At 39.1% G+C, this 23,365-nt stretch overlaps 1 protein-coding gene across 1 annotated transcript in view; it reads left to right on the top strand.

The window, feature by feature from the left end:
• The window catches only part of MED27 (mediator complex subunit 27), an 83,888-nt gene that overhangs the window by 27,432 nt on the left and 33,091 nt on the right, over nucleotides 1-23,365 (top strand). The window contains exon 3 of the mRNA XM_027687761.1: nucleotides 5,423-5,553. Within this exon, the coding sequence (XP_027543562.1) occupies nucleotides 5,423-5,553 (131 nt within the window). The remainder of the gene's footprint in view (nucleotides 1-5,422; nucleotides 5,554-23,365) is intronic.

The following is a 23,365-nucleotide window of genomic DNA, read 5'->3' as shown; positions in this document are numbered from 1 at the left end:
AAAAATCAAGAATATGTCACTGCTGTAACTATTAAATGGATTGCAGAATACTTTAAGAGAAAAAAATGTGGAGGAGGAGTAGTGGCTTTTGGAGAGACTTTGAACAGTGCAGGTCATTTTATTGGCAGCAAGGATGCAGATGCTGAAGTTTTGACCAATTCCTTGCAGAAAGTGCTGCCAAATTTGCTATCTCTGCATGGTAAAAAGCCAAAGACTTGCAAGCAGTATTGGAGTGAGGGAACATTCATCAGCAGTCATTCATCAGCAGAACTTCAATGTTTTCGAAAGAAAAGTATGGGAAGAACACACTTTAAGGCTGAAATCTGACAGTAATTAAAACAGCACCCTCAGCAAAAATACGAATTCAAAGTCAATGGAATAAAAACTGTAGCAAAGACAACGTGTTAAAAGAAACAGGGATATGTATCAGTGCATCTCCTACTATTGTGTCATTTTATATATATATATAAATAAAAATGTCTAAGCTTGGTTTTGAACTCCCAAGCTGAGGGAGGGAGGCAGGAGAGACCTAAGGGAAAAACAAGATTCCCATGCAGGCTGATGTTTTCAGGCTGCTCCATATCCTGGTTTATTGACCAGGATGAGGCCATGGCTCTGTGCATTTTGGTGCAGTGCAAGTCCCAGCTGGGGCATGTGAGAGGATTTTAAGAGAAGTGTGAGCTCATTACTTTCCCAGTTTAGTCAGATCAGGATGTTTAGGGAAATGTGCAGTAACTTTTGTAGAGGGATTTTTTTTAAAAAAGGAATGGGGGGCAGCCTTTGTTCCTGTCAGGGATAGATATTTGTTGCTTAAATGTTCTTGTTTGGGGGGCATAAATACTTTTTAAAAATTGGAAAAAGTGTCTTAATTAAACTGTAAACTAGAATAAAGACAAAATGTCTGGTTTTCCTGTTAATTGAAAAGCCTGCAACCCAGTTCCACAACAGGAAAACCAATGAGTAAAGAAATCAGAGACAGTTCTTTTGGTTTATTGATGCTGTTTTTGGTCAAGTCAAGAATTCAGCTATGCTAAAATGATCAAACGTTGTTTGGAGAGAAAGAGAATTTCCAAACCGGCCTCATTATCTGAGAGAAGCTAAAAAATATCAATTAAGGTGGTGTAATTTTTCTCTTGCCTGCTTTAGTGTGCAGAGATGAAACTGTGGGAGTGTCCTGCTCGCTTGCTCGTTGCTCTTTTCAAAAGAATAAGTAGAGTTTTATCATAATGCACAAATCCCTTGTTAGCTAGAAGGGGGGAGAAATAGTTTAATGATGAGGGGCAGAGCACTGGGTGTCTTAAAGGAGGCAAATGTGCATCCCCAGGATTGCAGTGAACTGGGAAAATGCCACAGGGGTAAGTATTTGGCAGCCACCTCTCTGAAACTCAGTTCCTTAGAGGAATGGAAATAAATATTTTTTTTTTATTACCTATAGCTGTGAAAAATGCTTTTCTGTTTATGTTGGTGGTCAGTAAGTACATCAGAAGAGAAAAAACAGGGTAATGTGATTGTAAAGAACATCATTCTTCTGATTTCACTTTTTAAAGGAAACCTGTTGGTGCTTAAAAAGCTTTAAATAATGGCAATATGTAAATTTAATGTGCAACTATGAGCTGATGTGATCAGCTGTAAAGGCTCCAAGTGGTTGACTGTTTCTTTTTCTGTTTTTTTTTGGGGGGGGGGTTTCTTTTCCCTGATTCTCACCTTCTTTCAGCCGATTTTGCAACTTGGGATGGCCTTGTCAGTAAGTGCAGTGCTCTGACTTGTTTGGTCAGCACTCAGCACATGCAAAACCTCCAGCCCATGAATTATGTAAACTGAAGACCTCGAGACCCAGAGTCTTTCTAATGGTGGAGCTTTTAATTTTTAAAGTTTCAAATGTCCATGTCTGTAGTTTCATAACAGGCACTGCAGAGTAATCCTGGAGGCCAAGATGCAAACCTGTCACGAGCTGCTCGGTGCCCTTCTGGTAAATGAAGGGGCCTTTCTGCAGGTTCTGCTTGGAGACCTTTGGCTGCAGGAGAAGTTTTCTGTCTGCTCCAGACCTTAAAAACCATCTGCAGAACACAGTGGGATTTTTGGGTGGATGGAGGGGTTCTTTTTTGTTGTTTTGATTGTTTGAGGAGGTGTGTTACCTTGTTTCTGGTAAGAAGAGTCAGCAGGGTAGAAGAAATAAAAGCTACTATGTGATTAACTTCTTAAAAAATATTAATGCTTTCAGAGCTAAATCAAATCTGTGATTCTCTAATCACAGAACCTTTTCTGTTTAAGGTTCATGTGAAAGCCAAAGAAATCTTATGTGATTGAAGAAATTGCCCTCCTTACAGTTACAGCCATGAGAAAAGTGACTCCCAAGTGCTTTCTCTGTTGTGATGTATTTCCCTTAGTGAGGAAGATTGACAGCTGTTAATATATTAATGTAGTTTTCATATACTCAGGAACACTGAAAATGTGAATTATGACACCTGGAAAACATTAGTGATAATATTTTCTTCTAAAAAACATAGGCCATGTGGCCATTAACATAGAAAAATAATGAATCTTAAAAAAATTTTAAAAGTAATCCAAGTTCTGTTTTTATTTACATTCCTGTAAAGCTTCTGTATATATTGAAGTGTTATTTTCAGTACTTTTCATACATCCTTGAGAACTAGAGTCGGTTTTGATTTTAAAATGTAGAATTCACACATCAACTTGGAACTGCACTTTTTAGAAAAATATCAGCTATCATGAGACTCATCATGAAACTCTGCAAGTTGGCACTGGGGTAAATCCTGGCTGCTAAATGTTGTAAATTGATTTTTGTTGTCGTTGTCTTTGATTTCTTGGTTTTCTGAAATAGATTTTCTGTTTCCTCTGCACGTATTGGGGGGGGAAAAAGATCCATCTTATTGAAATTGTGTGGAGGAACATTTCATTAGGCAGTAAAGACACACGAACCAGTTGGAATTCCCCAAAGCTGAAAGACATGGATGCTTCCTGTAATAAAGCCTCTGTGTGACAGGGAGTTCCTCTGCAGCTGATAAAGGAATGATTTGCAGCACTACTTGTGCTGCACCAATACTCATTTCAGGGAGTATTTACCATATTTTATGGATAAAACCGTGGCTGTTTGCCATTCTGTTAACCCTCCAAGTGTTTGTGTCCCAGGAGCTCCCCTGCATGAGCCTTCCAGCATCCTCTGACAGGACATTTCACCTGCATTCCCTAAAGTGGAGAGAGTATGTTTAGAGATGTTCTCTTATTAGTAAGCAAAAAATTGGGGGGGATTGGCTTGTTTTTAGCTGAGATTTTCTCTCCTGGCCGATGCTGGCAGGCAAAGGTGTTTATTTTGCAAGAGGAGAAAGGAACTGAATGGCACCTGTTTTATCCATCCATCCTGGCTATAGTTCTGATGCTTGTGGTCCAGCTTTGGCACTATTTTCAGTCTTGTTTCTGCTCCTCAGAACAAATGATTAAGATATTTTCCCAGTCCCTTCAGTTAACACCCCTCATCCCCAAAAAGGAGTGCATCCTGTGCAAGTGCAGTATGTGATACTTTAATAATGCATAAATCAAGTTGGACAGAAGCTGCCCGTCAGTTTTATTAACTTTGACCTTTTCTCCCAATATAAAGATGGTTTGGTAAATATTTAATCGCCCTTATAGATTTTGACAGTTGGATCTGCTTTCCTAGGAGCAAAGGTAGATTATGAAGAAATATTTATAATTAGTAAAAATAGCTTAATCACTGGGAGTCAGCTTTGAAGGACAGAATTGTTTTTCAGAATATATTTCTTTTTAATTCCTTCTGTTGGTTTTTTTTAATGCCTGACCACTAAATGTCAGACTGGGAGGTTATGAAATATTTTTAAAAGGTTGGTGTGATTTACCTGAAATACCTGTCAGTGTCATTCTGCACAGGCAACATCAGTGAATGGTGTCACCAGCACAAAGTGGTGAGAGAGGACTGCAAGAGGAAAAGGGAAAAGCATATTCCTGGAGTCTGAGGGGGCTTCTGCCAGAGCTGCCTTTCCCTTTAATTCCCTGCAAATCCAGGTAGTGAAGATTGAAAACTAAGCCCCTGACACTGAAACATCACCTTTCAAACATGGACCCTCCGTCGCTCCCGTTGATTTTTTTTCATTTCAGAAAACCATCAGGGAGAAACAAATGTGAGGTAAAAAATTCATTGGTTGGGGCAGTACAACACCCCCCACCCCATCCCTGGCAGAGCACAGTTCTCTTCCCATTAGAAATTCCATGTGTCTTCGCTTGTGCCACAGCTGAGATCACCTGGCAAAGCAGCCAAATAAATCAGAAACCTGTTAGAAATCCTTATGGATGTGCTGAGCACTGACATGTGAGGCAAATTGGCTCATGGGATCCCTTCCCTCATTGTCATAGCCATTTTCAAGTGGATCACTTCCAAGCTTTGTTTCCCTCCTTTTCAGTCAGTTCCTGCAGAACAACTTGGCCTAAGACCACTTTATTTTCTGAACATTTTTAAGTCATAATTTTCTAACCATGACCCTTTTTTTTAGCTGCAAACCTTGGAGTTAGGGGTGTTAACGTGTGAAATGGTTCACCTTTTACAGGACAAATCTTCAGACAATTTAATGAACATATAGAGGAAGGCATTGGAATGATGAAGGAAATTATATATGTCCCACACTGAATCTTCTGCTTTAAAAATGGGAAACTAAGAATGTAATTGAAAGTTTTCAGAGGGGAACTTGTGACTTGTTGCACTTGGAGCTGGTTCCAGGGCAAGCACAGCTCTGTAGCTGTTCTTAAATCTGAGAGCTGTGGGAGGGCACTCAAAATCTTGCAGATTCATGTTGTGTCCTTCATAAATTTGTCTTTTATTGGCAAGGAAAAGAAAAGTTTAGAGAGGAAAGCTACTGAATGTGAATCTTTCTGCAGTGCTGTGGAGATGTGTGAGCAGGTATTTTAAAGGCAAGATTTTTATTTACAGTGGTAGAAACTTCTTTGTGAATGTTTTGTGGTTTTATATTTAAGGAGAAAAAAATGAATGTTATTTCTAAAAAGCTGGTTTATATAGTGAAAGGGTTGCCTCTATCTTCCTCTTATCATCTTCCTGAAAGTAAGAATGCTTGGTCCCTTGGGAGGAGAAACAGTCTTAACATTTAAAAGCAAGCCCAGGTTTCAGGAGAGTTAGACTTGAGAGGAAGTCTTTGATTCATCCTCTTACTTGCCCTAATGCATAACTTCCTCCTAATGCCTATTTCACAGCAGACTTTTTCCATGTGCTTTTATTCCTATCATCTTCCATCCAAGCAATATATCTGAATTCCCATATATTAACTGACTGACGGGCTGTGATTTGAGTGAGGTGGAACAGGTAGTAGAGGACTGACATAGACAGAGTACTGCAGTGGTGTGTATTTTAATATATCCATGTGTTTTTTTTCTCCTCCAGCTGCAGTACCATGCTGGGCTGGCATCTGGCCTTTTGAATCAGCAGTCCCTGAAACGTTCAGCCAACCAGATGGGAGTCTCTGCAAAGCGCAGGCCAAAAGCCCAGCCAACAACTCTTGTCTTACCTCCTCAGTAAGTAATGGAATATCTGGAAGAATTTCCATGGTGGGGGGCCGGATTATTTCTTTTAAACTTTTTTTATTGTAATTCTTGTCTTACCTCCTCATTGGAGGTAAGTTATTGGAGGTAAGATATGGAGTATCTGGAAGAATGTCCATGGTGGTGGGAGACACGGATTTATTTTGAACTTTTTATTGTGTTTTTCTTTAATCACCATCATAGCACCCTTGTGCTTTTATTCTTGTTTCATACATTATAGATCATTCTTGTTGGATGGGTGGGTACCTTCTGGAACCAATATTTGGTCTCTTCTGTTCACGGAGGCACCATCACAACAGAAAACTTGCGAGGATTCTTTGTAGCAGGTCACGAAAAGTTCCTGCAGCACGAGGTTGTCATTGAGGAACGATGTTCCCCTGATTAGTATGACTTGGAGCTTCAAGTAGGACTTTTCTGAAGGTCCTGAGAGATGAAGCCAGAAAGTCTTTGGTGTGAGTTCTTTCTCGGCAAACGTCTGTTCCGAGTCCATCTGTTCACCATATGTTAATTTTGCGTTGGATCTGAACCTCTTTTACAGGTGACAAGCAATTATGAGGACACTTAGAAACTATTTGAGGACAGAGAGTATCAACACTTTAGGCAGCCTGTGTACTGATGCCAAAACCACAGAGATGTCCACAGCTAAGCTTATAAATTAATAAACTGCCTAAATTATTTAGTTACATGTAAGAAAGTGATTATTATGTAGAAAATGAAGTGCTAAGCAATTGTTCATTGTACTGAGCATCCTTGTAGTTTGTGGAAACTGCCTCCTTTACTTCATGAAACAAGAGTCACTGATGTATAAACACTGTGCTACCAAAAAGCTCATAGTTGCAATAATAAAAGTCCCCGTTGTCACCAGAGCCCACAGGCCTGTGTTTAGTGGTTTTTATTTAAAGGAAATGAGGAAAAAAATCCGAGTCAGTAGAGCTTTCCCCTTGTATATTAACTTTAAAGTGCTGGTAATTCAAGAATCCATAAAATGCTCTATTGTTTTACCAATACATCAGATAAAGGAGAGTTAGAAGGGTGGCTTAGCAGAAGTTTGAAAACCAGATGTTGTTTCTTTGATAGGTGTGAAAGAACAGTGGGGATATTGTGACAAAACTGGTCAATCAGTTTTCTTCCTCTGTTTGGGTATCTGGAGCTTCAAATGGACTTCTCCAAGAAGTCTATAAACTGGAGTATTGTGATACCAGTTGCCACAGTTTTTTCAGAAAGTCTTTAAAATATTTTAGTATTTTGTTGTTTTTTTTTTTTTTTTAATCATGGCTTCTCTAGTTACTAGAAATATACAGAGAGAAAGAGCTGGCTTCTGTTTTTGTATAGAAAAATCTGTTCTTCAACAGCTGCAGCTGTATAAATCTTAATGTGAGATACATAATATACATTTTTAGAAGTATTGTGTGTCTTTTTATCTGCAAGTGATTTTTCCTTCCTTGGTGCATTTACCTAGGATTTGCAGATAGAATGAAATTTTAGTGTGGTTGCTCAACTTCAACCAGTAGCTGAATTATGTTTCAGTATCTTATTACCACTTCCAGCATTATTTACAGGGAAAATGTGTTTCTGCTGAGCTGGCCCTTTATCTGTCACTGGTTTCCTCCTCTTTGGCTTCTCTTTGCCCTTTCCATATTTGTTCTTATTTGCTATCTTGGTGTGTCTTAAGAGAATAATAGTTATATTAAGTCAAATCAAACACCTGTTGAGCTCCATATCTTGTCTCCAACACAGGGCAGAAGCAGATTATGAAAAGACTTATGAAAATAGGCTTATGAAAAGTATTTAAAAAAAATAGAAGTGTGACAAATGGATTTTAATATCTTGATTTTGCTGTAGTTTCATGCAAATAATGATGAATCATACTGTGATATTTTCCCCCTCCTTCTTTCTCTATAAAATGCAAAAGAAGAAAACATCCAGGTGCAAAACTACAGATCTCCTTGAAAGGGCATCCTGAATACTAATATTCCCATGGCAATTCAAGGACTGAGGGTTTTTTTTAGCTTTATTAATTCATCAAGAAAGGGGTAACTATTTCTTGGTCTGTTTTGGCTTTGATGTGTGCTATTAAAAATCAAGTTCAGTGACAAGTCTTTGAGCTGAGTAACAATGAGTCAAGTGTTTATTAAATGTTGTTCAGAGTAACTATATTATCTGGAGCCCTTCTTAAACATAAGTAGTCAAAACCAGCTGTATGCCAAAATGTCATTTTAGGAGAGCAGATTGGAGCAAACAGCAACACTGCAGTCATTCCTTTCTGCCAGCACAGGAATGCAGGAAACACTTGCTCAGGAGGTATCACAGGTGATGATTTGGGCAAGGAGTCTTCTAAAACCTGTTTTAATCTTATGCAGATTTTGCACATGGATAGTTTGATTGTAAATATGTCTTAATTTGAGTTAAAGGAAGCATTAGAGAGCACGTTACTAATCTACTTATTTATTTATGTTCCTGTTTCTTGAAGAAGCTGCATGAGTAACTTTGGCTATTGCACAACCTTCTTTATGGCAGTGGTGCAAGCTGAGCAATTATCTTTGATCTTTACTGCTGTGGTGAGACTTCAGTTGTATTCCACAAACTAAACATACCCAAATGGTGTTTCTTCTCATAAGGGTGGTGATACAGCACAAGAATCAAGTTTTGTGTCAATTCACTGTTCACTTGAGCCCTCAGTCTCTCTCTCTGCTCTGTTTTTCTTCTTCTTCACTCTCCAAAATGCCTTTTTTAAATAAAAAAAAAAAAGGAACAAACCAAACCCCAAACCTTCTTGGTTTGTCTTGGAGGCTCTGCCATCTCTTTCTTTATTTATACTCCCAGAAGGAGCTGGAGAAAGGGTTTCACTAATGGCAAAGCTGATTCTTGGTGGGCCCCCAGCCCTTTGTCCTTCACCAGCCTCAGAATGTGTTGTGACAACCTCAGGGTGTCTTGGAGGTGAGAGGCTCTAGTTTTTCACCAGTCAATACCTGAAACAGTAGCAGCAATTTTGAATCAAAAAGGTGGTTTTGAATATGGAAGATCTTTGTCCTGTGCAACCACTACCAGGAAAATTTACATTTTCTTCCTCCTCAAGGTGCTGAGCAGTTTCGAAGAGAGGCCTTTTGGTTTTTGCTTTTCAGTGGTGGTTTTCACTGGCTCTGAAAGTGCAGAAAGGAAGGCTGGATTGATGAGTGTCTCATTTCTAGCCAAATGATCCGTGTGAGAAATGACTAACTGCTGGCTGCTTTCTCTGCCTGCTTTGTCCCTCCTTCTGTCTTCTATTAACAAGACATCTCCCTGTACGTGTTAATAGATGCGTTCCCTCACATGCTTCTCATCTGGCTGCTGGTCCCTTCCTTCTGTTAAGGAGTCTCAAAGCAGTGTTTGCTGAAGTGCTGAAAGCTGTCAGCTCCTTCCCAGGGACTGGGGAAGTGTTTGTGTGCAGCCCTTGTGAAAACCAGGGTGGCTGCCTCTGGTTTGAAATCAATAAATCAGGACAATAAGAAACGACAGCTTGGTTTTTCCTTTCCTCTTGAAATGTAGTAATTGATGCAGTTAATTAATCTTGTGTTATTTTGCTTGGCACCACATCTCCAAAGCAAATTCCCAGTTACGGAGTTGTCTCCATGACCCTAAGGGAGCAGAATGTTCCCAGGGGTTGCCCACAGAGATGGTCCCTGCTGGTGGAACACTCTCCTGGGATCCCAACAGGCTCTGGAATGTCACTGTCCAGCTGGAAAATGACAGCAATGAGTCACTGGGAGATGAGGAAGAAAAAAAAAGAGGAAGCACAGGATGTTGACTGTATTTTTGCAGTGAAGTTCATTGTCCCACACAAGAGGGTCAGTTAGTTTTAATGGGAATTTTTAGGGCTCTCAGTTGGAAACCCTGTGACTTCAATAGCTCTGTTGTGTGGGGCCTTCTTAGTGCTCCCAGATTAATCATCTGTCTTCTCTGCCCAGAAGAAAATTGCCAGAACAAGAACTTGATCAGGACCAAAGGTACTGAGACTCTTGCCCTTTGTGGTGCCTTTTAGGGTCATTTGTTGTCACTTTGTGGTTTTGGAGAAATAAGCACACTATAAACAATAAACAAGTGGAAATCTGATTCTTGTTTGACAACTTCAGGCTCAATGAACAGAGAGGTTTGAGTAAAAGAGAGTCCAATATTTTTTTGTTTTAAGGCTCTTCAACTTGTCTTGTAAATCTGTTGTGGTCTGATGGATGCCACAACCTGACAGTGAAAACATTGTAATAGATTGAGTAAAAAGATCTGTGAGTTTGTACTCTATTGCTGGGAGCACACCAGCAAAATTACTTTTCCTTTATTAAAAAAAAAAAAAAGGACAATGCTGCCCATGATATTGTTCTAGATAAATGAGTCACAAAAACCTGTGAAGATAAGTTTTCTTTTAGGAGTTAGTAAGGATGTACTTGAGGATATAGAGACTCTGGACAGCCAGGTTGTTTCTACCACTTGTTCTGGGTGAGATGGAAGAGGTCTCTAATCTGCTCTCTACACCTCAGAATCCATTTGGATTCTTCTTCTAGAGAAGATTAATATATCCAAAAGAAGTCTATAGTTTTTCCATCCTTTGGAACTACATCAGCTAAAGATGCTCTTTAGTGAGTAGTCTCCTTAAACAAAGTTAATTTACTGGCTCAGCAGGTATCTGTTCATCTGGATTTGGAAAAAAAATGTGCAGATATCTCAAACTCTGTGTTTATTGTAGCTTGATTCAATACCAACATAGTCAAAGTGCTGTTCTGTCATAGCATTGATTCCCTGTCAGTTTAATGGTTCTGTCATATAAGTAGCACTGACAGATTCTGTTGTGTTTGTGTGCTGTGTACATAGAATTGTGCACTGTCAATTCTATTGCTATTTTTAACAATTAACTGAAAGGTATGTGTATACATACATATATACACACACATACATATATATATATATATATTTATAAACTATACACTCATCTTCAGATGTGCCAGAAGAAATTATTTGGAACTTAAGCTTGTATAATTTATCATTTTTGCATTAAGTAAAAATCCTGATGAGCCCTTTGCCAAGAATTTTTTGAAGGAAAACGTTTTTTCTGCATTTTGTTTTATAAACAGCATCTAATTGCTTCCTAGGTTCTGGGATTTTCATTATGAAAGAAAGGCAGGATATTTTAAAGGTAATGACAAAGCATGCTTAAGGCAGTAAATTTTCATCAGTTTTGTATTTTTTTTAAGAGAAATCATTTAAAATACGCTTCTCCAGTCTGACCTGGCTGTGTTAGAGATCTGAAATGCCAGCTGGGGATTCACACTTTGAAACCAAGTGTCCAAGGCCAGATTGGACGGGGCTTGGAACAACCTACTCTAGTGGAAGGTGTCCCTGCCTGTGGCAGGGGTGGAATGAGAAGATCTTTAAGGTCCCTTCCAACCCAAACCTTCTGGGTTTCCATGAGGAATCTGATGTGCCAGTTCACCAGGTACAGGCTGTGGGCAGTGGGATTATGTATATTTAACATGTGAGTGTTGTTACTGCAGTAATTCAGTGCTATGAGCTGGACTCCAAGCTCTGAGCCTCTTCTTGAAGTATTCAAGAGTAGAAGAGCCAAGTGTGGGGCTGTATTTTCCCTTTTGAGAGAAGTCATCAGAAGTTCTTTGTGCAGTTGTGAAATTCTTCTTTCCCTGTACTGGCAAAGCTGCATTAAGTATCAATATTCATTAAGTACCATGGAGATGATAATGTAATAAAGCAATAATCCTCAGGCCCACATCTATACTTCTCACCAGAAGAGCTGAGGTTGAGAATATAATTAAAGATTAAAACTCTGTTTGCATTCTGGAACATGGAGATATCTTTTTGTACATGATGGGGAATTGTATTAATAAGGAAGAGATCAGTTTCCAATAACTTTCAATACTGGGAGCTCATTTCATATCCCTGTTCATGTTGAAGTTTCTCATGGAATTCCTTTAGCTTGGTTTTAGCAAGGCAGTGCAACAGGAACAGTAAAAGAACGTGTTGCTGAAACATGTGACCCTTTTGCTCCAGAAATTAATCCCTTTTCATAGGAAGAAAAAAAAGATTAAAAATTAGTTCTTTATATTGTAAGACAATAATATTTACAAGAATAAGTTTAATTACTTTGCAGCCGTGTGCCGTGTCGATGGAACATTAATTTCAGTACTTGGTGTCTTGTGCACAGTTTGGATCACATCATTCTGCTGTTTTCATTTTATTTTTAGTAAATTGTTGAACACCTGTTCCCCAGCTGTTTTGTGGAGCTGTTTCAGTGGCAGTTCCAGGGTATTGCCATGCACTGACATTGCATTTATCCCTCGCTGCCATTCTGTTCAGCGGGCTCAGAGGTTATGTGCAGGATACTCAAGTCTCATATTTCAATTAAATAGAAAATACCTTTAGTACCTTCTATATTGTACTTCATCAGCTTGTTGAGTAACTCTTACTTTCCCTTACTTCAAAGAATCTTAGCCAATGGGTTCTTTGCTCTTTTTTCTTCCTGCCCATATATTTGGTGATGATGTATGTGGTCAGTCTTTGTTAAAGGTTTCTTTGCCTTGCTTTGTACTAAGCTTCCTTATTTTGCACAGGTCAAAAATATTGGCTTTCCCCTCTCAGATATTGGTATTTTATCTACCAAAGCTAATCTAGTTAGGTAGAGTGCTACTTCATTGAGCACTGGTTGTGCTCTTGAAGCACATGGGTTTGTGAGCCTTTGGCCATTCCCTGGAGGCAGATCTGTTCCAGTTCTAAAATCCATGCTGGGTTATTACTCTACTCTGTTCTAAGCACAGTGGTGCAGGAGGGGGTTGTTGTGATGATTGGTTGGATAGTCTGTGCTCCTCTGGAATTTTTCACAGCAATACAAATAGTGTATATGTAGTATTTAGTTTCTTTAGAGGAAAGCTGCAGAATATCCAAACTGCCACCTACAGCTCTGCTGCAGAGAGCAGCAGCATCCTCAAGTGAAATTTCAAACCTTGTAGAATATAATAGAGAATAATGAGCAAACAGGAAACTGGCATTTGGACAGCTTTGTTACAGGAAAAGAAATGCTGAGAAATTCAGATCCCAATGAATTTCAGCAGCTACTGAAAATATGATTGTTTCAAGTTATTTTATGATACAGACATATTTGGTTTGTTTGGGATTCTTTCTTAATTTTTCTCTGCTGCTTACCAAGCAGAGATGACACCAATTTGCTTTTAGACAAGTTGTTTTATAGAAAAGAAACCTGACCTTTATAGAGAAAGGCTCGTTTTAGTGAGACCTTTGGGTACTTCTGGTTCTCTGAAATAAGTATTAAAGTTGGATCGTAGGGCACGGGAGGAGAGTTGTAATTCTGTAATCCCAGTTTCTTCATTTTCCTCTTAACAGTGTTTCCCCACCACTGAAAGCTAAGAAGTCTGGCTGTCTGGATTACTCCAAAGTATGGTATTAGAAATTCTGATTTAAGTTACTCTTAGACACAATGGCAACATTTATGGACATACCAGGGATATAACATTGGTCATCTTACTACTCGTAGCTAAAAATGCCTTACTAAACTCTGCTCCAAAAAAAGAGAGAAGGGGGTAATCCAGTTGAACTTTTTATTTCAGTGTAAAAGGTAAATTTTAAAATAAGCTACTCTTAATTTGCCTGATGTCTCTGCTTTGTTTTCAGTGCTGTTCACTTGGGTTATCTGTCGTGTTAACTTTGGAACCTGTTTAGATGCCAAAGATACAGAAGACAGGTTTTGCTGGTTTGTGCATCTTTAGAATTACAGTTCTTTTCAGCATTTTAATCTTGATTTAGTCTCCTAATATGTTGATATATCTGACAGCAGGGGGTTCTGCAGTAATCTTCTTTGTTATGCCAAATCAGTGCTTTTTTTTTTTTTGGTTGTAGTTATATGCTGAATTTAATTTAATTCCATTAAGTACTATACAGCTGCATAGTTTCTTACAAAGTAATTACAAAAAAACAGCAGGCATTGATCAACACAGATTGTCCAAAGGAAATACTTGGACTAAAACTAAATGTTCCTTATGATATTCATTAACGTGAGAATAATTTCCATCCATACAATACAAAAGACAAGGATCTTGGATGTTGCTTTTTCCGCAGTTAATTATTGAAATATGCATTAGAGAATCACAGGCTGGTTTGGGTTGGAAGGGACCTTAAAGCTCATCTCATTCCACACCTTCCACTAGAGCAGGGTGCTCCAGCCTGGCCTCGAACACTTCCAGGGATGGGGCAGCTACTCTGGGTACCAAATATCAGTTGTGATGTAAAACTTTACAATGTATTTTAACACGGAGGAAAACTCTGTTTTATTTATTCAGTTTTCAGCAACTCTTCTAACCAGCTACTATGGAAAGAGAGTGCATGTAATTGAGGTTTCATAATTTCTTTACAGTGTGTGGAGCTTCACTTACAGGTTGTGAGCCATTGTGGGCTGATGTGAACAGCTCAGTGCCCGTGCCTGTTTTGGAGACATGAGCCAAAAGGGACCTGGGGCTGATGACTCCTGATATTTTGGTGTCATATTCCACAAGTAATCCCCCAAATAGGATTGCTGTGAGTGTGATGTGCAGCCCTGTGTGACTGAGCACAGTGATTTGAAATCATTCCCGTCTACTTTGGGGAAGATTAGTTGGGAACACTCCACAGTTGGGAAGTGAAAAAGCCGAATCTTTTTGGAAACTCTGGGCCATGTACCAGCCTGATCTGCATGTTCATTTTCCAGAACATGCACAGATCCAGAGCAGACCCTTAGTGAGTTTAGTGTTACTGGGGATCTGCAGCTCTGTTGGAAAAGAACAAATTTGTGCCTCTTTGATGTATGTTTGCCTTAAAGGTAATGTTTGTGGGAAACTGTGCCATTAAAAGGTGGCAATTAATTAAAAGTTGTTCCACTGTCGCTACTATTAGAAGATGCCCTTGCAGCATTTAGAGCAGAACATTAATATTGCACTGTAGGGAATCCCTGTACTTTCAGTAAAAAAGAAAGTTAAGGATGAAGATTTTAATGTGTAATTAAAGAGTGCAAATACTAGTTTAACTGCTTGTTTCTGTGTCAAATAAAAAAAAAAAGAACACAAACTATGAGTGGTTGAACCAATTAAGACAGTGAAGAACAAGTTAGATAAGAGAGGAAATTTGTATGAACATAATAATGATATCAAAGCTTTTGCTAAAGCTGTGATTTTATAACATGATTGCTTTAGCCCCTCCCCTCTTTTTTGTTTTTTAGCTTTCCTATTTGGGGGATGGGGATTTGAGGCTGCTTTGCTGCAGCAGGCAATCAGTATGAAAGGAATAAATTAAAACTGCTGCTTGCCAAATTCAGAAATGCATTACAGCAAGTGTGTCCATCTGCATTGGTTGTATATTCCCTTGTCAGAGAGGAGGAGCAGAGCTGGAATAAGGTGGAGGGAGAAGGTCTTTATGTTTTGGTGGCTTAACCAGACCAGCATTACTGTATAATCCTATTGTATAAAGTGATGTGAATTTACTGTGAGTGTATTTATTAATGGCTTTATTTCTTTACCTCTACATGATTCCCAAAGTAACCTTTGGTTCTCTGAGAGGAGAACTAAACAGCTACACAGTGAGGGGGGATAAAAGTGATTTCAAATGTGAGCCACTGAGGAGGAGGAAGCTCTAGGTGTGTGTCACAGTAAAAAGGTCTCAAAATGCAAGTCATACCTGGAAATAAAGGCAATTAAAGTCCCCTGGAGTTTCAACAGTGACTCTACAAAGGGGAAGCATTTTCCAAGTGATGAACTGCACGATGGGGTCTGAGGGGACACCTAAATGCCCTTTCTAACTACAAAGGATACAGAATAGAACTGCTTTGCTCTGCTTTCTTTACCTGATGTTAAAAATAGCTGTTATTACTTTTTAATTTCACTTTAGGGCATTCTCTGGGTATTCATGTGTTTACAAGGAACCCTATGGATGGGTTAAATGAAAAAAAGCTTGGGTAGCAAATTCCAGCTGATGACTTCGTAGTTTTCCCCTCTAAATATACTCTTCATTTGTAATGATTTGAAGTGTTTTGGTGCACTTATTTTGCTAGTCCCGTTTTCCCAACTGCCAATGGGAAAAATAAATGAAATAGCACCATTAGAAGTTTCACTGAATGAAGTGACTCGTTTTTCATCCCTTTATAGGTGCTGCTCTACTGTTATTTTCATTCCTGATGGTTTAATTTTTCAAGGCATTTTCTCTTTGCTGTGCAGGTTTTACCTACTAAAGAGTAACACCATCCTTTCCATTTCAGTGATGTTACTCAGCAGAATGTGTGTGTTACTTTGAAAACAAGTGTATTAATGGTGTGATGCACATTTCTAATTAGATATGGATTCATTCACCTCCTTATTTGTTTATTTACCTGACTTTTATCTTTGCATGGGTAACATAAGGAGTAAAATACTGGACAGGGAAGACCTTATTAACATTGGCAGACTTAGTTTTGACTTTTTTCTGTGGCTGCTTGCAGTTTCTTTATTGTCTGTGAGTCATGGCCAGGGGAATCCTGTAGTAAGCCCTTCTAATTTTAGCAACCAAAAGCTTCTCCATGCAACAGTTTTTGCATTGAAATTGAATTTACTCTTTTGTGTTGCTGAAGATTGTTCTTACAAATTCCTTTTTCGGAAAGAAAGTAAGAGTTTGGTACGGAGGTAAAGTAGTGAATCACTTATTTAACCTTTACTGAGCTTACCTGGAATGAAATGAAATAAAGATTGCATTCTGTGTATGATCATTATGCTCCATTATTGCCTGTAATACTTTGATTCTATCCCTCACATTGATTGTGGGATAGCATTCAGCATTTTCATTCTCTATCATGTGTGTTTGAAAGCACTTAAAGATACAGAGATTCTGGAATAAGTTCTTGCAGAACAAATTACTGTTTCTTACAGTTGTTTTGTGCCTCAGTTTCCCCACGTGAACGGTGTGAGTTGTATCATCTGGAAACTGTGCAGGGGAGCTGAGAGCGACTCGAGTAATATTGGTACAAAGCTGGGATAAGAGAAGAGATAAAAGAAGGCATTAACCATAAGGCAGATGCTTTTATCCAGGGGAAGAGTCTGGATTTTTGTCTTTTGTTGTCAGTTGTTCAAAACTAGTTAATTTTTTACAAAATCCAAAGTCTGCGAGTGAGGTGTGGTTAGGAATGAATGACCAGATAATTCCTACTTGCAAGGCCTAACAGGAAGCTCCCAGTATCCACTGTCAGGTTTGTTCTGATAAATGAGTGGTGATGGATTATCCTGTATCCTTTGTGTTCTTGCCTTTAGGTGTTCATTTCACTGATGGAAGACAAAAGTGCCAACACATGAAATAATTACACACCAAGCCTGGCTGGAGCCTATCAGTCTGTGTTGAGCTCCCTAAACTTCTGCAGACTCTAAACTGTTGGGCTCTTTTGCTGATTGTTGTCAGTGTTTGGTGTTAAAATCAAATGTACTCTCGAAGTGGCAAAAAACACCCTACTGTTTTGATGCATTTTAAGTCAGAATTTAATATCTGTGTCCAAAATAGCACTACAAAACTGAGCTCCCCTGAAGCCCAAACCCAGGCTTTTCTACTTCCCTATTTTACATGCAGAGCCTTCTTTCATTTTGGCTTTTGCATTTTGACAGTTGCTCAGCAGAGATGATGCTTTTGCTGATGACAAATATGTATGAGCCTTGTAGACAGGTCTGAAAAAGAGCCTTTTGTGAAGGACTGAAAGACAAATCGAACTGGGATCTAAATTTGGGGCTAATCAGCTACATGGCAGACTCACAGTCTGAAAAATCATAGTCATATCTAACAGTACTTTACTGCTAATAATACCTAAGCTTAAACATTTATTGCTTTTTAACTTCTTGTTATGGTTCAATTTTACATTTAAGTTAAGAAGGTATAAAAGGGTGATTAAGTGGCTGTTGCTGAGGTGTTTTGTTAGCAAGTAACCTGTAAATTTGAAAGTTTAGGAAATAATTCCTGGTTGATAATCACTGGTTTGGTGTCTCAGTAACTGAGGTGTGATGTGTCAATGGAGTATAGTGAACAGACTCTGTAGCTGTAATTCTTCCAGCTGTTCTCCTGTGTGTTTATTGCTCAGGTGCCACCTCCACCAATCTCTCCCTGCTCCAGCTCTTTGTGTTTCCCAGCCAAGTAGGTATTAATGGAAAAATGTGCTGTGGCAGTGGCTGCTCCAGCCTCTCAGCTCTGAATCCTCTTTGATTTCTAGTTGGAGATTGAGTTGGAAGTTCCTGGGGAGGTCATTGAGTCCATCCTCCCATTCAGAGATGGTCTTTTGTCACAACTCAGTGACGTTGCCCAGCTGAATCCTGCAACCTCCAGGGATGGAAGGCTGCACTTGTAGCTGTCACCAAAGCAGTCCTAGAGGTCCAGTTAGTGCTTCTTGTTTAGGCAGGTCTGCTGAAAACCCACTTCTTGTGAACCTTGGGAAGGAGGGTTTGAGGGAGGTGGCTGATGGAAGGATCAAGCAGATATTTTTGGAGAAACTACAGTAAGTGATAATGTAGATTAGAGTAGCCTGCTTAAAAAAACACGTTGAGAAGCAGATGAGTTAACTAAAAGGAGTGCTACAAGGAGGAGTGCTTGGCATTTAAAGTAATAGGTGTATGATTTTTTAAAAAAAATCTAAAATCTGACTTAAAGCAGTTTATTGAGTTGATACTTCCATGATCTTTTCTACTGTGAAAGTTGCTCTTCATTTAGACAAAAGGTTCCTCCTTCAGCAACGTGATTTTACAGCCTAATAGATGATAAGCAAATCTAATGCTATCTAATCTTGGATATTCCTAAGGAAGTGAAATGGATTTCTTGACATGACAGAGCAATGGTGACTCTTGTATGCCCCTTGTAAAATAAGCTCATGGACAGAAAATGCCAGGTAGAACTGTTTTAACGTGTGATTACGCCTTCAAAATGAAAATTTATTTTCGGTGCAAAGATAGCAGCTCTAACAGCACAGACAGAAAATCAATTATAATTTTTGCTAGTACAACTAAAATATTATCTGCTGCTACTAATTTCTTTCTGTTGTTCCACAATTGCTGTTTTCCCTCTGTTTTTTATTAAGTCATCGACAGGCAGAGAGATTCTGATATTGAAGCCTGAGTGTTGTAATATCCTTTCTCTCCTGCTCTGTACTTTTGCCTCTCTCTGCAGTGCCATGATTGAATCAGCTGTTTCTGTGCTGGTATGTATTTAAGCCATTTAATTCTTTGTGTCTTAGGCATCATCCTCCACCAGAAAGCTCTTATGCAAGTGAGCCACTGTTTATTTTTGCACTAATTTCTTTATTAAAGTGTCGGCATATACTAGATCTTAAAGGTCTGTGTTTTGCATATCTCTCAAATACCCTCTGCTGAAATTCTTGACACATCTTAAAATGCTGGTGTGAAGAAGGTACGTAGAGAACCTGGGTGTTGGATGGTCCTTCATTTTCAGGTTGTTTCAAATATTTCCTTATCTCTTAACCTGCTCTGGTTGGTTGGTTCAGAGAATTTCAGTGAAGAGGTTTTTTCCTCTCACATAAAGTCTGTCCATAGTTGACCCTCTTTGCTTTCAAATCCTAAATATTTGTTTCCACATTTCCATATTCATTTCAAATCCTAAATGTTCATTTTCACCTCCTGAGTGTGAAGGAGAAGATACACTGAGAAAAGTCCAGCTCTGAGTGAGCACAGAGCCTCTCCTGGCATGTCAGTGATGCTGCCCTGTGATGCTGGGAAATGTTTGTACCCCCGTGCATTTTAAGCTCATGCTTTAGGAGTTTGGGATTTTTTTAAAGCCTTTGAAAAGAGCAAAATGATCCCTTTGTTTTGTTTGCCCATGTTTTGTCCTTTGCTGTTGCTGACTTCTCACTGGGTGCAGCTGACTCAGTCTAAAGGGATGGGGTGCAGGACACCAGTCAAAGCAGTAAAGCTTTCAGTGGTGGATGTAACTTCAGCTACATTTGTTTTGTTCTCAGTCAGGCTTTCTTTTGCAGCTTTCCCATCTTCATGCTGCTTTTTCAGAGATATTGTGCAATGTTTGTCTCGTGTCTTTTGCCAAATAGTTACGCAATGCAATCAATAGCAAATATTTTGTCTCCTTTTTAAAAATGCCTCTGAAGTGCTCTTAAGAATGGATCTGACACTGGATGAATGCAAGTGTGGTTTGTGTTTGTGTTTTGAATCTGCAGGAAACTTGATGACTGCAATTTTAGGCAAAAAGCAAAAATAATAAGTGGTGAAAGCAAAATCAAATACAGAACTGCACATCAGTGTCAGTGCTGTGAGTAGTGAATGCAAAGTGAGTGTGGTAGGAGAGCTCCCTTAAAACATCTGCAAATCCACTGATGTTTGGAAGTATGACTGCAGGACAGTCTTTTGAGGCAATAGGTACCATTTAGTAATACTTTATCTGTTTCTTTAGGGCATCAGTTTCAACTGGTTGACTCAGAGGAGCTGTGTGGGAGCTAATTAATCATATAATTTGCTGTCATGTTACTGGGTGAACCTGTATCCTGGTAGCAGCATGAATTTGAGATAATGGTTTCCTAATGATTGAAACAGCTCTAATAGCCCTGGCCCTCATGGTTGACTTCAGCTTTCCTCTGGTGGCTTTTAGAAAGATCTTTGATATAATTTTACTCTTAATGAACATTCTGTCTGCTAATGCAGATAGTTTGCAGCTGTGTGTATTAATATAGCTGAGTCCCATTCTCTACTTTATCCAGTATATTTTTAATTAAAACACTGTAGTACAATATTACATTGATACATATTGTACATGTGTTTGGTATCAAACTGTTCTGCAGCTTTTACTCTTGATGAAGCAAATTTGAGATGTTTTGTTGGTTTTTTCTCTTTCTTTTGGTATGGTTGGGGTGTTTTGATGGATCAGAACTTTTCCTAGGAAAAGATAGAGCTCTGTATTGGGTGGAATACTTCAGCAGATTTGCCTTGAGAGTTTTGAATCAAAAAATTACTGAACTCTTTTTCACAAGAAACCTTTAAGCTTGGACAGTGTAACTGGATAATGTAAAGAGCCCTCTCAAGACAAGGAAAAATATAAACAGTAAGTTTAAAACAGAACACAGAAGTAACCTTGCCTTAAAATAGACTATCATGTATCTCCATATTTAATATTTTGTGTGTGTGCAGGGAATGTCTTTAGTGAGCGTAAAAATCTAATTAAATCTTTTCACGGCAGTGATTCAGGGCTGACCCTCTCTTATTGGAGCATCTTTTTGGAATAATAAACCACTCCCTGCTGCGAGCCACTGGCATTGACAGACGGGCCAGACACCCCGGCTGCAGATCAGAAAAGGTTCATCAGGCTGGTGTTGTCTTCAGGGGCTGCAAGAAATCTTTTATTTGCCTGTCTGTAGCAGCACTTTTGAGATGTCATTTGGCAGAGTCCGAGTTCTGGCTTGTGACCAAGTACAGTCCCAGGTACAGGTGGATTATTTCATGCCACTCAAGACTGTCCTTTTTCTTTTTTCTTTCTCCTTTTTTTATAAATCTGTATTTATTTACTATTAGAAATTATCTGACGGTTTGGGATTTCTTTACTTTGAATAATCACCTTGAAGGAATTTGCTGAACTCGATATTCATGAGGTGGATCCTCAGAATTAGGGAAACATAACTAGGAACCAAGCTAGGCAGTGCTAATAATCATGTTTGTATTTACCTAAGGAGATCTTCATTCCTTGGGTTTCACTTAGGCTCTTTTCTCTGTTAGTGTACTTAAACAGAATCATATTATTTTTTAATAGGTTGAACATTTCTCCCTGATAGCAGCAGACAGGGTGGTTCTAAAGGGGTTATTCTGCTTTAGATATATTTGGCATGAATGCTAGTTGATGTTTTATTTTTCAGGGAACCTCTGCAGGTAATGTAGAACAACTACACTTCTGAACTTCTGTATTTGCTTGCAGTGGTACTTGGCTTTAGTCCAGGCCTCTGCCCCAGGAAGGGTTTTAAACTCTGCTCTGCCTGTTCAGGGCAGGGGTGGAACACAGGGAGCACAGAGGCTCCAGCATTTAGAAAGCCATGGTGAACATAAAGCCTGTCTGATCTCCGTGATGACTACACAGTGATCTTTGTGAGTGGGGAGATAACAAATGAGAGGGAAAATGGCCAAAAGAGTGGGAAAATGGCCAAAAAGGTGCAGTGAATTCCTGCAGTCGCTTTGCCGTGGTGCGTTCAGCAAGCCCAGGAGTAACTGCCATGAGAAACTCTTTCCTTTAACCAACTCTTATTTAAAAAGAAAGGGTTTTTTTTCAGAGAATTTCCTCAAGGGAATTCGCCCTCCTCCCCCACGTTGACTTTCAGCGGAAGCCACGCAATTAATTTCCATAAGCCCTATAAAAACTCCCAACCTAAGGAACAGCTTGTCATGTTGGAGGAAGGAGTGATGAAAATGTATTTTTTAGAAAATAATGTTTTGAAGGGCTTCTCTCTCCTAACTGATTGTACTGCGAGAGTCTTGAGTTTATAAATGCCTAATTGTACTTGTTATCTCCAGTTTTTGTACTGGAGTGTGAAGATGACCTTGAAGGAGTCTTTTGATAAATCTCTGAGTTTTAAGATAGATTTTTATCTCTGTAGTATCACAGGCAGATTGAAATACTTGGTCAGAGCATAATTGTGAAGAGCTAGAAATCAGGACTAATTATGAAATTCCCTCAAGGAAAACTTAAAGTAGGTGATCAGAAAAGTTGAAATGTGTATTTGGTAAAAGGTGGTGGAATAAATTGCACTGGGCTGTGCAAGTGATCGTTTGTATCTCATCTTTTCTACTTTTTTCTTCACCTTTACTTGCCTCTTAATTAGAGAATAACAAATCAATCTTAAGGATCCTTAAAGGCTGATGTCAAGTATCCTAAGTACCCTTAGAACTAGTGCTATTAAGACTTGCCTGTTTTTAGCACAATTTATAATTTTAACAAAGCACTAGATCTTGAAGTGGATGCTCTTTTTGAGTGGCTGTTTGAAGTCTATTGATGAGGTCTAAAATTTGAGTCTTTACTTCCTAATTGTGTGTATGAAATGATCTGCTCTGCTCTCCTGTTTTGATATGTTAGCTGTTCTCCAGGGTGTTATATCCTTAATTCTTCCTCCCTCCCTCCCAGCCTCTGGAATTTGTGATGCCCTCACAAAGTTCTGGGACTTGCTGTACCTAACAGAAGTGATCACTGGGATCTCTTCCTTCCAGCAGTGCCTGTCATATGGTCAAACACGGTGTAAAGAAAGGTCTAACTGGGCACAACATTCTCTATTTCCTATTCATCAATCTCTCCACCCAAAGGTAAAATCTTGCTGCTCTTCATAGGTATAGAATAAATAATAGGTATCATGCATCATCTGTTGCTGTTCATGAAAGGAGGTGAGTACTGTAATTTCTGCTGTGTTAAGGGAGAAATAAAGTACAAAGAAAGTACACGAGAAGGCTTTGCTATTGCAGTAATTCTTCAATAGCAGAGCTGAAAATAACATTATAAAATACTGAATTTTGGCTTGAGGAGGCTGAACTTGGGACTGACAGTGTGGAGTATTGCGCAGTGTCAGGACCCCATCAGGTGGTCTGTCCACACAGTGGGACCTTTCCCAGATGGCAGAGCCCCACTCACTTTGTTTGGGAATCTGGCTGGGCAGGTGGGCTAAAAACCATCCTAGCCCATCAAATTTTCTAGAAGCAGGACTGAACTCGATGCCTTATTCTGAGACCTTTGTCATCAGCAATTCACAGCTTAATCCCCTCTGCCTCACTCAGGACTC

Source organism: Neopelma chrysocephalum, unplaced genomic scaffold, assembly GCF_003984885.1.
Source record: "Neopelma chrysocephalum unplaced genomic scaffold, ASM398488v2 Primary Assembly neopelma1_74, whole genome shotgun sequence".
Taxonomy (NCBI): domain Eukaryota; kingdom Metazoa; phylum Chordata; class Aves; order Passeriformes; family Pipridae; genus Neopelma; species Neopelma chrysocephalum.
This window is presented reverse-complemented; position numbering and strand designations above follow the sequence as displayed.